The sequence below is a fragment of the Schistocerca serialis genome, chromosome 6 (genome assembly GCF_023864345.2).
Source record: "Schistocerca serialis cubense isolate TAMUIC-IGC-003099 chromosome 6, iqSchSeri2.2, whole genome shotgun sequence".
Lineage (NCBI taxonomy): Eukaryota > Metazoa > Arthropoda > Insecta > Orthoptera > Acrididae > Schistocerca > Schistocerca serialis.
The window spans coordinates 672,750,658-672,764,854 of record NC_064643.1 but is presented as its reverse complement, the minus strand read 5'-3'; the positions used below and the strand labels follow the sequence as shown (position 1 = coordinate 672,764,854).

General features: G+C 38.7%; 1 protein-coding gene across 1 annotated transcript in view; it reads left to right on the top strand.

The window, feature by feature from the left end:
• LOC126485025 (zwei Ig domain protein zig-8-like) overlaps positions 1-13,930 on the top strand; it is a 233,371-nt gene extending 219,441 nt beyond the window's left edge. The window contains exon 6 of the mRNA XM_050108630.1: positions 12,764-13,930. Within this exon, the coding sequence (XP_049964587.1) occupies positions 12,764-12,900 (137 nt within the window). The 3' untranslated portion in view covers positions 12,901-13,930. The remainder of the gene's footprint in view (positions 1-12,763) is intronic.
• The last annotated feature ends 267 nt before the right edge of the window (positions 13,931-14,197 follow it).

Here is a 14,197-nt window from a genome sequence, read left to right as displayed (position 1 = left end):
TTTGGGAGAATGCTGCGGAATTTCCACTATTTGTACTGCTCTGTTGTTTCTTCCTGACGTATTACGTTCGGGATGATATCTACTGTCTGGTTCATTCATGTTAATATATTGTTGCGGATGATTTTGCTGCTGGTAAGACCGACTGTTATTAAACGTTCCCTGAATATTGTGCTCATTACTTTTACGTCAGTCATGATAGTCATTTCTATACGGTGCATTGCGATAAGAATTGAAATAGTGTGTTTTCCGTACGTAGTTATATCCTTGTTGCTGTGCATTACTATTTGTTTGAGCTGAAGCTATACGTGCAGGCGGCGAAACATTAAAGCTTGGTTGACCTTGTACACTACATTGTTGGTTAGGTATGCAAATCGGCTTGTTTTGTTGCTGTTGCGGAGAAAAACCTCTATTATTATCAAAAAATATGTTTGCGACTGCTGAAAGTTTTACACATACTAATGACTAAATTTTTGTCAGGTATTAAAGTTCTCGTGGTTGTCATTTCTGGAGCGTCTAATGATAAATTGTTACTTTCGGTAAAAGTTGTCTTATCGGATTTTCTTTACAAATTCTTAATCATAGATAGATAGTTGAAGAGCTGTTCTAATAGATATAAAGGATAGTAGAAGAGAAAGCAGCAGTGCAGAAAACTAAAGATGAAACAGCGCTACTCCGGCTCGGGGCCCTGTGTACGCTACGGCACGTATTCATTAAAGCGTAATGAATCCCCTGAGGTCTATTACGCGCTGCAAATAAATTTTAGCTTCTGCGTTACAGGCAATGCCAGCGAAAATTCAAAAGCAAATTGCTGTATCCATGCTAATTGCAGTTTCTGCATTACAGAACAAGCTCGTGAAAGTACAAAAATAAATTGTCATATACAGTTCAAAGCGTGTACATGTGCTCTGTCATTTTCAAATACCTTAGATTTTCTTACGGATAAAAATTGCTCGTAATCAACGTTATCATCTCTGAATGTGTGAACAGGTTCACGATTGCATAAGAATCTGTTTGTCTGTGTCTTTTCGGATTTTAAGTCGCGTAGTCTCTGTAAATTACGTAAGGTATACTGGCTGTGTGACTGTGACAAATGTTCAGAATGTGCCATAAGTTGTGACGTGTTATTGACCGAAACATTTTTCATTTCTGTTACTTTAAAACGTTCGTCAATGTGGCTAATCTGTTGTTCAAACTTCTTATCGACTTCCGTATCCACCGTGTGTGAAAGTTCTGGTGACTTTCAATTAAACTCGTCGTGTAACTGTGTCGCATTTTCAGAACATTGTTCAGCGACTGCATTAATTTCATCTCCAAGTGATTCTGTTGTGCCTATACGTGTACTATTTAATTCTTGCGCAACAGATCTAATTTCTTCACTACTATTACTAGCACAAGCCTTAATTTCGTCACGTAATTATTCTTTAGTATCATGACGTTGCGCGGCAACGGCTGTACTCTGCTCACTAAGTTGTTTGTTCTGTTCGTTAAAGTTGTCGTGTTTTTCATTCGACAGTTTGGAATTGTTGTTTCATTTTTCATACCACTGTTTGAGCATTTCAATAAGTTGTTTGAAATAGTTGTCTATTATTTCATTCAACTGTTTGGAATTGTTGTCAAGTTTTTCATTAAGTGGTTTATTCGATTCATTAAGGTTATCTTGTTTTTCATTTACCAATAATGCCACAACTCGATCTGTGCCAATTCTCTGTGCTATTTGATGGTGTATCTGCTTTTGTCGCGCTTTGTGTAACCAGTTGGTCATTTTCTGATTCTTGGAAAGCTTCGCCACTTGGATGTGCACTGTTAGTCACTAAATCGGAATCAAATAAATTTGACGTACTTTGAGTACATTGTTCATTTTCGCTGGAAAAATTTGATTGTTCATTACGTAAATTTTGCCAACCGGGTGTGTCAAACTGGGCTGCATTCATTGTAACAGAACGTGCCGCGTCATTAATTGTCGTTAAATTAACAGTGGACGCAATTGAATTTGTTTGCTGATCATTAGGATCAAAATCAATATTAGTGGTCGGTACGCACTGATTGTCTACAATTAGGGGATTATCATCATTACACTCAGTGTTGCAAGTATTATCGGTCAAACTATTCGAGTCGGCTATTTCATTCATTGCACATCGCGATGCACTGTTAACAGTTTTTCGCGGCATTTTTCACAAAAATCAAAATTATGCACAAATGAAACAAGGACAATGCAAAATGCAACAAACACAAATACACGGAAGAGCAACAAATTGCCGATGATCTGTGAAAGAAAGAGTGACAAATTAGTAAATGCGTTGCGCCAGATGCAATTCAACTAAATAAGAGCAGATATATGACTACTTCTCAGAAGATACACAAAGAAATAAGATCCTGGCCGGATGTCGCCAAGTGTAACCTCCCCAGACGATAGTAAAAATTTAAACTAAAAAATTATTATGGAGCCAAGTGTAACCTCCCTACAGAAAAATAATAATGAAAATGGACCAAGCGTAAACTCCCCACAAAAATAATGATTAAAATGATTTTTTTTAAATATGTAACCTCAGAACAAAATTGGCTCCTATTTATAATCTGTGTGCAGAAATGCATTCACATTTAATGTTCCCACAAAATCCTTTTCTCATTTAATGTTAAGTTCGAAACAGAAAAATTCCTAAACACCAAAATAATAAAAAAAATAAGTAACCTGGTAAATTTAATGAGGACAGCAGCGCTGCCCTTTGGCCCTGTATTCTGAATAAAAAACCAAAAATTCTTACCTCAATAAAAACTGCAAATATATCTGCTCTTGTGTAGAAATTTTTTTACACAGCATCGTGCAATGTTGGTGTATACTTTTTTCTGATTCCTGGAAGGAATGATCATGCATTGGAAATATTGTTTAAATTGAAATGAATGCTTTTCTTTAAAAAAGTTACTTTATATTATAAAAAATATTATTGGGGCATTTTTTGAAAGAAATTAAATGACAATTAATATACATTACTGGATATGCGCAAGGCTGCTTCTTTACCTTCTACAACAATACTCATCCTGCAGAGTCCCGACCAGAGTAGACTGCCGACACGCGGAGCAGGCGCCGACCGTCGACTGAAGACTAACATGGTCTGACTACTACTGCCGACTGACGCCGACTCGCTACAAGCAACAACTAACTACATACTGTTCTCTGGTCAGAGACTCTCCTAAGTCTTGCCTGTTGCAGGCAGCGCATACATCGCATACCTCTTACAACTTTTATACATAAATACGTTACATTGAGTGATTAATTGAATAAAAAGTTGTTTTGAAAATTTTCAGTTTATTAGAACTAAAACTACAGACTGTCCCATTTTTGGGACATTGGCCAAATGCTCTATCCAAATTCGCAACCTTATTCTCCAAGCATAATATTGTAAGAAACAACACAAACAATAAATAAAGAATGTTTTAATATTATTGTATGTCTATTAAGTATGAAATGGAGGAAAACGCTTGTTGTGTACACCAACATTGCACTTATCACAAATTTTTGTTGTTTTTTTCTTGCAGTAAGCACATCTCTTCTGTGTTTTACTCTCTTCTGTGTTTTACTTGGCACAATGAACTGATTTCCTGGATCTAATCGTACATCTGTGCTCACACGTCCTCCCATCAATTTGTTTACTTGTGGTCCTCTGCGTTTTGGTACTGATCCTGTTTTCTCTGATAGGTAAAACATCACTATTCTCTGTCAGACATCCAAAAGTGAGAGCTTCTCTCTAAAGTACCGGCTACAACTTGTGCAACAGACTCATTGTTCAATACATTTTCGTAAATGTCTTCTTCATCTGTTATTACATCTACATCGGGTGGAATAATCGCAGTTCTATGTCATCATCTTCATCGTCACTCTCTTGATGGTTTGCTAGTTCTGCTAGAATTTCTTCAAGTGTGAGTCCACGCGGCATGTTTTTATCCTGTTGGAATCTTAAAATTCGAATAGAACATGAAAAAAGCAGATATAAGGAACGTAAAATGCAACTATTCTCTGTATAATACTTGTATACAATAATAGGGCACATCAACAATAAGTGATAGTGCAACATGCCGTTGTCCCATTATTGGGACATATAAAATATATCGATATTGCACTTACTTGAAAAAAATCTAGAGTATACTTAATCTTACATGGACGTCCATATGTTCATAACAAACACGCCCAGACAACTAACTCACAGCTCATTGTCGTCCAGGAACTACCAGCGGACATACAGTGCTGCCAAGTTTGAGAACAAAACATCGGCAAGTTTATAGTTTTCCTGACGTGAAGTACTTAGAAGAAAGTTATTTATTTTACATTTACAGGCATTATAGCAGTTAGTTGAACCTACAGGTGCAACAATAAAGGCTAAAAGCTCCATTGCTTACGTAAAAATAAGTAAAATATACGCGTCCCAAAAAAGGGACAATGACTTGTAGTGGGTTAAAATCAAATCTATCATCACTCTAAAATAAAACAGGTCCAGCCATTGTTCTCAAAAGATGAATTCCAACACTCGCTAGCTTGCGTAGAAGTGTTGCTAGTCCACGTCACGCTAACCCATATAAATAGCACAAGTCCACAAACATTTCGCCCTAAAATTTCCCTTGTTTTCAGTGCCAAAGCTTGAGGTATTTACAGGTGCCAGAAAACGTCCTTACAAATATTTCAGACACTTTTATGGTCGTGACTCAGCCCTCACTCATCGATAAGTACATACGCTTTCTTTCAAGACTCTCTCCCTCTCATATTTTCATTAGGTAACTATAAATCAATCTATACGTTAAAAGGAAGATATGAGATGAACATCAACAGAAGCAAAACGAGGATAATGTAATGTAGTCGAATTAAATCAGGTGATGCTGCGGGATGTGATGTCTGTGATGGCATTCGTGACGTCGTATACAACAAATTATTACATATATATTTTATATATTTTTATTTTTAATTTATTGATTGCTGTGACAGTCTCAAGTACGAAGATTCGGCTACTTTTGTTTCAATATGTTGCTTAATAATAGCATCTTCCCGTTCCCAACCGGGTTCCGGTTCGCTGCTGTCTTCATTTACAACACAGTTGTTGTGATTTAACGTGTCAGCATCCTGTAAAGTTACCCGGACGTTCAGGCAGTAGTTCACATACGCGTCCAGAATGCTCATTAATGCCAGATCGTTTTGTCGGTTTAGATAGGTTAAGGTGCATCTGGCTAGGGAGAGGTCAATTTTTGCCTTCAATTCCACAAGCGCGTCAAGGCCCAGGATGCAAGGTACTGTGAGATGTTTGACCACGTTTTCCAGGGCAATCTCTGCCTGCACGTGATTCTTTATTAGCTGCACCCTGCCCCGTATGGAACCTACTATCCTACAGTTTGTCTACTGGCAGGCTCGGTAACTTTTTCACACGATCCACGCACTTGAATAACTGCTCATCAATACAAGAAGTACTCGCCCCTATATCCAATATTATTATTACTTCGATCCCATTTATCTTTGCCACAAAGGCAGCCTGCACATGTTCTATTTCTTGTTGGTCCGCAGGTCGGGGATCAACTGTCAGTTCATCTTTCATCTCGCATCCGTCATTGTAGCGGAGCATATTCACCCCCACATTCTGTCTGCCCCCCTCTTTTATCTTGCCGACGGTCTGGGAAGGGCCTACAGAGGTCTGCCAGAGTTTGACGGCCTGTCGCACCCTGCCGACACGTGATCAGACACATCGGTTACTCGAGCATTATCAGTCACAATTGGTGCCGTGCGGTGCGTACACGTGAGACTGATAGTTCGGAGGCTGAGTTGGAGGCGGTGGCATCGGGATAACAAAGGGAGTTTCCTCCCCCTTCACCTCGTCTCTTTCGATTGTAGTTTTCTCCACCTCTTTGTGGTGCAGACGGGTTTGACTGGCCATGCTGGTACGTATTGTATCCAGTGCTGTGCCAGTGACCATCCACAGTGGGCACTCTTTGCATAGGGTTTATTTACTTAGAGAAGTTTTCCCATTCCGAATATTCGTCACTCTTCGAATACCCGTTCTTACGAGGGCTATTATTGGATTGGTTTTTTCCTTTACCGTTCACTTGTCCGTTGCTCCTGAACAGACCTGGACCAGTATCTGGCAAGAAATTTACTTTCGAATTCAGACAACGATGGACACTGCTCCGCGATTTCCATCGCCCACTGTGCCGCGTCGCCTGTGATGAAAGAGATCACAACTGAACCTTTTGGTGATCAGTCCATGACGCCTGTAGTACATTCCGGAAACTATAAATAATACCGGATGGACATTCTTTCTCTCACCATTATAAGTCTGGAACTGCCTGTGTTTTAATAGTGATTCTTCGTGCTTTACCTGCGCTATAGTTGGTACCTCTACCTGTCCGTTCGCCGTTACAACGCCTGAGCAATTGACTGGCGAGTACGGTTGCAATTTCTCGCAGTCTCTTTTTCTCCACTGGGCATACATTTATCGACATATTTCCGTGACGTATGTTGTTGTTGAATGGACCGGGGATCGATAACTACTCGGCCCGCTTTAAGCTAACTTGAGCTTGTGATCCGCAGTGGTTGAGTCGCTGCTGGAGCGAGTTGGAAATTACATCAATAGTGCTCGAGCGAGTTGGAAATTACATCAACAGTTTTAACAATAACTTTCACTTGTTTCTTCAACACACACTGAGGTTTGTCTGATTGACCCACGCACTCGTCCAACTGCGTGATCTTTTGTGGAGTGTCTTTGTTCTAGTGTACCAAGTCAGCCACTTGCTGTTTTACTACATCGATCTCCTGTGACAAATATGACACAAGCGCCCTGTCACGTTGTTCAAACATTTCATTCATTTTTGCCAGGAACTGAGCATCACGCTCCTGTTCCCTGCGTTCGCCTTCAAGGCGTTCCTGTCTTTCCTTTTCCTCAAGTTCGAGACGCTCTTCCGCTAAAATGTCCTTAACTTGGTTAATCAATGCCTGCTCCCGTTGCTTGTCTCTCATGTCTAATTGTGCCATCAGAACCGTTAGAAAATTGGTCGTTGGTACAGGTACTTGTACAACATTCGCTGTCGACGCAGCAGCATCCTCATTCCCTGTGCCAGTAATCGAGTGGATTTCTTTGCTCAGTTGAGCTTGATCCTGATCAGTGCCTAATATTTTGTCCGTTTCAGGTTGCTCAGCTTCCGGTTTTGGAAGTTGAGAACTCGTCATTGTGGGTGGGTTCCTCACTGGAAACTCTTGTATATTTTCCTCTGTGTCAAAGCCTGACAGAACGTCCCCCTCTAACCGTTTGTCCTTGCGTGTCTTCACCATTTCGACTAGCATTAATCCTGACTGGTAAGACACGATTACACACAAAATCTATTTTCCCCCAAAAATGACACTACACAAAGCACATACAAAACACTGAAAGTGTAAAGCAATGAAGCTACCTACTACTATTACTACTGAAACTAACAGTTACACTTTCGCACTCGTAATATTTCCGTTGCACTGTGAAAAATTTTACTTCTGCTAAAACATTACTTTGGCAGTCAACTTCACTAGCATTTATTTGATTCGCACAGCTGATTGTGTGACCACAAATCCAGAACACAATCACTGTCTCAGAATTCTAACACTGACTTTTGTTCAGTAGTAGTAAATGAATCTGTTTACCTATCCACTGACGTTAAAACAAATTGCATAAACACTTTTGACAAATATTAACTCAAAAAGATAAACACAGTGAATGGCCCCCGGATCCTTTCTTCCTTTAGATTCCAGCCCAGAAGCGCATGCATATACACCCGTACCTTTATTAGTTATTGTTGCTTGGTGTTGTCTTTATCACAGTCGAGACAATGGTACGCATCTAGTCAGCTTCATGTCCATTTATCTTCACTGGTTGGATCTCGTAAAAGTTTTTTATTTTGTAGTACATGGAAATAGGTTACATATATGGCATTAATTTCACATACATATAATTATGTACATAAAAAATTTTCTTTTGAATATAGTTGTCTAGACGGACTAACAAATCTCAGTCATTTTCTGTGTACTTAATATTGGTACATAAAATTTCGGGCCCTCACATTCTTGGACGCCACTTGTGACGTCTTTGGTGGCATTCGTGACGTTTTATACAAAAAATTATTACATATGTAATTTGTAAATTTTTATTTTTAATTTATCAGCATGCTTGTTTCTCTCAGCGATATTGTCTTTTCTTATCACTTTTACTTACGTGCATAAGTAAATATGAAACGGGTTCTTGAAGGGTCTCAGTTATTCATGTACCAACTTTAGATTTAGAACATGGTGACTAAAATATAGTTGTCGTTAACTGAATTGAATGTAATTTTGTTAATTTCTAGTTATTGATTGCAAAGAAAGGCTTGAGAGAATATCGATTGTTGCCGTGGAGCGGCCAAGATAAACTTACCAAACTCATGGAATCTGTATAGTTTAAAAACATGAACTTCAACGTAAATTAATTATCTGCTGCAATTTAAAAAGGTTCTTATAACGAAATCTCTCGCATTTACAGTTACTGTTAACACTGAAAAATAAATTAATACTACGGCGCGCAATGGCCGACCAGAGGCTGCATCGGAAGATGAGCTTTACGCAGCGCAAATTACTTAAAAAATGCTTATTAAAAATAATTAGAAACTGCAAGCATTTGAGGTGACAACTATTACAAATAAATTCATTTTGTAATAATAATAACAAGTTTATTTTAGCAATAAATACGATTAACTTACATAAAACTGTGTAGCCGCTCAATGGCTACCTTCCGTATCATGAAACAAAACAGTGTGTGTCTCATAAAATACGTCCTTCCTCCTCAGCTGTACAATCGCATTTCTTTCGATCCCTTTTTATTTTCATAGACATTGAATAAAGATGATACTCTTAAATAATCGCTGCGTACTAGTTGTTTCAAGAACATTAACTGTATCTTTAATACTAATTATATTCATAAAATACTAAACTAAGGTTTACAACCGATAGAAGTGTCAATATTTATGTGACGTACCGTCACAGAGAATTAGATTAGGAAATGAGAGGCTTAAAGTACTAAATGAGTTTTGCTATTTGGGGAGCTAAATAACTGGTGATGGTCGAACTAGAGATGATATAAAATGTAGACCGGCAATGGCGTATCTGAAGATGAGAAATTTGTTAACATCGAGTATAGATTTAAGTGTCAGGAAGTTGTTTCTGGAAGTATTTGTATGGAGTGTAGCCATGTATGGAAGTGAAATGAGGACGATAAATAGTTTAGACAACAAGAAAATAGAAGCTTCCGAAATATGGTGCTACAGAAGAATGCTGAAGATTAGATGGGTATATCACATAACTAATTAGGAGGCATTGAACAGAATTGGAGAGAAGAGAAATTTGTGGCACAACTTGACTAGGAGAAGGGACCGCTTGGTGGGGCATATTCTGAGGCATCAAGTGATCACCAATTTAGTATTGGAGGGCAGCGTGCAGGGTAAAAATCGTAGAGGGAGACCAAGAGATGAATACATTAAATAGATTCAGAAGGGTGTAGTAGGTTGCAGTAGGTACTGGGAGATGACGAAACTTGCACAGGATAGAGTAGCATGGAGAGTTGCATCAAACCTGTCTCAGGAGTGAAGACCACATCAACAACAACATATTTTAGTTTCCTCCAAATGCTAGCGTAGTAAAAATCTAAAGAAAATTTCTCTGGAAATTAAAATGAAACGAAAAACGATTAGTGCTTTTAATGAACGACAAGTATCACTGTCGTTAGCATTTAGCACCAGTTCAGAATTGGCGAGAATGGAGTATAGAACAGCCCACGGTATTCATCTTGAGGAAAAAACGGGAACATATATGAGACACAATATGCAAAAATCAAGTGGTACCAGATCTACTGAATAAATAGCCGGCCAGACTTTTCTACGACAAGCTGACAGACGTCTAAAAGGCTAACGGTTTCGATCATGGAATGCTCTCCCTACCAGGCAGCAACTCTAACAAAATTACTTGATCAACTGAATGAGTAACGACTGGTTATTACAGATATTCAAGAGGTAAGATCATTACGAGAAGGAGTGATAGAAAAGGATTGTGTGATACCTTGCAGCTGACGGAAAAGATCAAACGTTACGCACAACTATTCCTGTAAATAAGTGAACCAGAATTATTACCGATTTCGGAACGACATCATTCTGATTGTACATACCCATAATCCGAGGGAAGTTCTTCACTGTTGGCTCATATGTGTTCATGTCCCACCTGAAGAGAAGATATGTTTAGAGAAGGAAGCTGTTTATAGTGTGATAGATGAAAAATACAATGAGTGTCTGAGAGGAGACTGTAAGATAATTTGTCAAGATATGAACGCTAAAATAGGAAAACATTACTATGTTTACTGTTTTGCCAAATACAATCTAGATGATAGGAGTGGCCGAGGGGTTCTAGGCGCTACAGTCTGGAACCGCGCGATCCCTACGGTCACAGGTTCGAATCCTGCCTCGGGCATGGATGTGTGTGATGTCCCTAGGTTAGTTAGGTTTAAGTAGTTCTAAGTTCTAGGGGAGTGATGATCTTAGAAGTTAAGTACCATAGTGCTCAGAGCCATTTGAACCATTTCTTTTTCTAGATGATAACTCAAGTGAAAATGGAATCAGTCATTGTACAATTTGCTTCCTCGATATTTATATGCAGTACGTCACTTAACTAAACAGGTGTATGTAAAATGACATGTAGATATCCAGATCGTAATACCTAACCAAATTCAACTATGTACTAATAGATTCAGAACATCTACGCAATTTAATGGATCTTGAAAGACAGGTGCTCCAATATTGGCTCTGACCGCAACCAGGCAATGTCAAGAATCAGAAATCGAAAATCCAGTGCAGGGAGTGTATCGGTATATCATCGTTGAAAGTTCCATGTTGATATGCTCAAGGGGCACTAGTCTGCTCGAAGAATTTATGACTTTTACAAAAGGACTTTAGTACACTTGGTTCACAAAAATCAACAATTAATGCTGATTCATTCAGGAAAATTATTTCATTCACCTGCATATATATAAAGGGTGATTCAGCTAACTCCTACCGATCTGTTTTATGCAACCCGCACTACATCGTATCAGGAACAATTTCCAGACAGGCGACAGACACGTAATAGATATGTTCCCCCTCAGAGGCGTGCCTGTTAGCAGCTGGAATCATACTGTAAAAAATACAAGTGAGGACTTGCCATGGGTTACATGGTATTTGAAGGACAACATTTACCCACCAGACTGTCTCTATATATTTTTTTAAAATTTTTTGACGCTACGGGTTTTGGGCGTTGCCAATTCTCAAGTGTGTCTCTTGTAGAAACGGTCAAAACCGATAGTGTGCATGACAAAACATTTTATACATTCTGATGCAAAAATGTCATTCTACAAATTTATTGAGACTGCGGGGCACAAGCGTAAGACAATGTTAGCTACATCGTTTGTCTAGATCAAAATATGCCTTCCTCCTTCCAAGCTTATCCAAGTGCCTCCGATCTTTCTTTGTGTAATTAACAGTGCAATCATACTGGTTATGAACGTCCCTGTAAGACTATTCCACGTATAGTATTTAATGGTAAGTAAACGGTTCAGAAACATTGCCTAATAATGAGTCGTTCACCATTGGAAACAACGTTAGTAGCAGGAGATATCAAAATGGCTTGCATGGAAGTATCAAATTTCGGGAGTATAAACCAATGAAAAGATTTAAAAATGTTTCGCCTTGTTAATGTGCTAAAGTAGCTCCATGAACAAAATCTGTGAATAGGTCTAATTGCCTAAAACAACATCGGCAGGTACAGCTGAATGGCTCAGAATACTAATCTCTTTACAACATCATTACAGGGAAGTTGTTACTTTCACGCTTCTCATTCCGATATCTTCGGTTAATGTAGTTGTTTCTGTTGGTGAAACCACTTTATAAGACAACGTTTCTGAACCATTTACAAAATATGAAATATGTAAACGGAATAAACTTAGAGGTACATCCAAAACCTGTGTGACTACACCATTGGTGCGTCTGTTTTTAAACATTACTACGCACTACAGTGACTCAGCTGATTTGTATATAATTTGTATTAAGTGGGACTTACTTGCCTTAGAAATCTTCATAGAATGAGAAGACATTGGAGTGTGCTATCTTAAAGCCGTCTTCGAATGTTATGTTGAAAACCTGTGTGCGATATTTCCTATTTCTCATTGTCAGGAAAGTAAATGTGCTTAGGTACTGATTTGTTATACCCCTCTCTACAATTTCCATCCAGGTAAAAAAATCATTCTAAAATTAAAATATAACTCACGAAAGTCGTGGTTCTCATGGAAATGTGGATCTAATTAGCTTCGTGGGTCAGATGTCTCTCACTCCACCGATTTCCAAAATCAGTCAGCTTAAAATTTTCTTGGTAGTGGAAGTATGTTAGTTATCAGTTTCTGACCTATTTTTTTCCAATACATGTAAAATAAATATATGCAAAATAAATTTTAACCATGAAAGGGTTAAGTTAATTACGTGAATCATGTGATGGTGACATGACAGGCGTCAGATATTTTAGAAGTTGGACGTGTGCTGAAGTACAAATCTCGCAGTACTGCACTTGACAATGGCCAAATAGCTGCAACTGCAATATTTGATTTGATGAATAAGTAATTTTACTGTCAAAGAGGCTTTGACATCCTCTAAAAATGTCCTGCACTCCTCAAAGGCAGAAAGCTAATCTAAGGAAATGTGTTTAATCTCACTGTTTCAGGAGAGAACCCTGCGGCGATGCAGCACGGCGGGCGGGCGCTGTCTTGGCTGCGATGTCCTTCGGCGTGGCTGTTGCTGGCCAGTATAGCAGCCGCTCTGTGCGCTGGGCCTGCCGCCGTCCTAGGGGCCGATCCATAGCGGGCCACCACCGTCTGAACATGTCTGCATTTTCTGAGACCACTCGACTGAGAATGACGAGCGTCTGGCGGCAGACTGTCACTCCGGTGTGCGACATATGTGTGAACGATTTCAGGGGAACTTTCCCTACGGACTGCTGGAGACGAAGCGTTTTGTATGGAATTGATGGAAGATGGATGGTGGCAAGGTGGGAGGTGGTTTAGTGGGACGTTCAGACATCTTCAGCTAATGCTACGAACATGTTGTAGTTATTTGCCTATTCATATCAATAACTGTGTCTCTGAATTGTTAACACGACGTTAAAGGTGGGATAAACTGATGGAATCTCATCCTTATACTACTATGGTGGTTCTTGAGTTGTGGAACATCACAAGAACATTACGTGGTGCTTTGCGGTTAAGAAGGTCGGCACTAAACTCAAAAGACTTCTTACGTCAAAAATGAGTGTGCTAACGGCCAACGTATACTATTGATTCCACCGAGGGCGAACGCCTATGTCCAGTGAATGAACATGAAACTGTATTCCGTAAATCCATAATACCTATTCATTCCTTTTTTTCTTATCCGCCCTTAACCTGGAAGTGGCTCGTCAGGAAATATACGTAAATTATTTTAATATTAAAATTATGGGACAGAGACGGAATCTGGACTTGTGCGAACTGAATCATGACACACTATTTTCTATAAATATTAAACAGATCGCAAATAAAAATGAAAAATCATTATTTTTATCTCCTAATTTCAAAGAGTAGTGTTTTACATATTGTATGCTCAGTATCTGATACTTACTACGTTCTACTTTTTGTTTTCTGTGTCATTACTTCTTTTCCTAGCATGTTATTGTACCTGTAAAAATTTGTTGTGAATTACTTGTATGCTCAGTATAAGAATTGTTATGAAATTGTTGTTGAAGAATTGATAGTTTTTAACAGATGTTTGTAAGTGTCGTGTGTATTACAATTCCGTTCCATCGTGTAGAGGTTTTCCTTCAAGAAATTAATTTAATGGACATAAATACTATTCACTCTAAGTAGACAGATATTCTCGTGTCGAAAATTCTAAAGATTTTACAAACAAACAAAGAAATGTATGAATTCTTGCAGCAAAAGAAAAAGAAAGTACTGCACTTCAAAGCTCGTAAACCATATGATTTTGAACTTCCTTGCTACTGAACTACCAAAAAACTATTATTCTCTTACTATTACTACGAAAGAGGAGAAATAACCGCTATCTTTATCGAGACGACTGATGTGAAAAACTTACATGCCTGCAGACCAGGAAAATTGTCTACAATTTC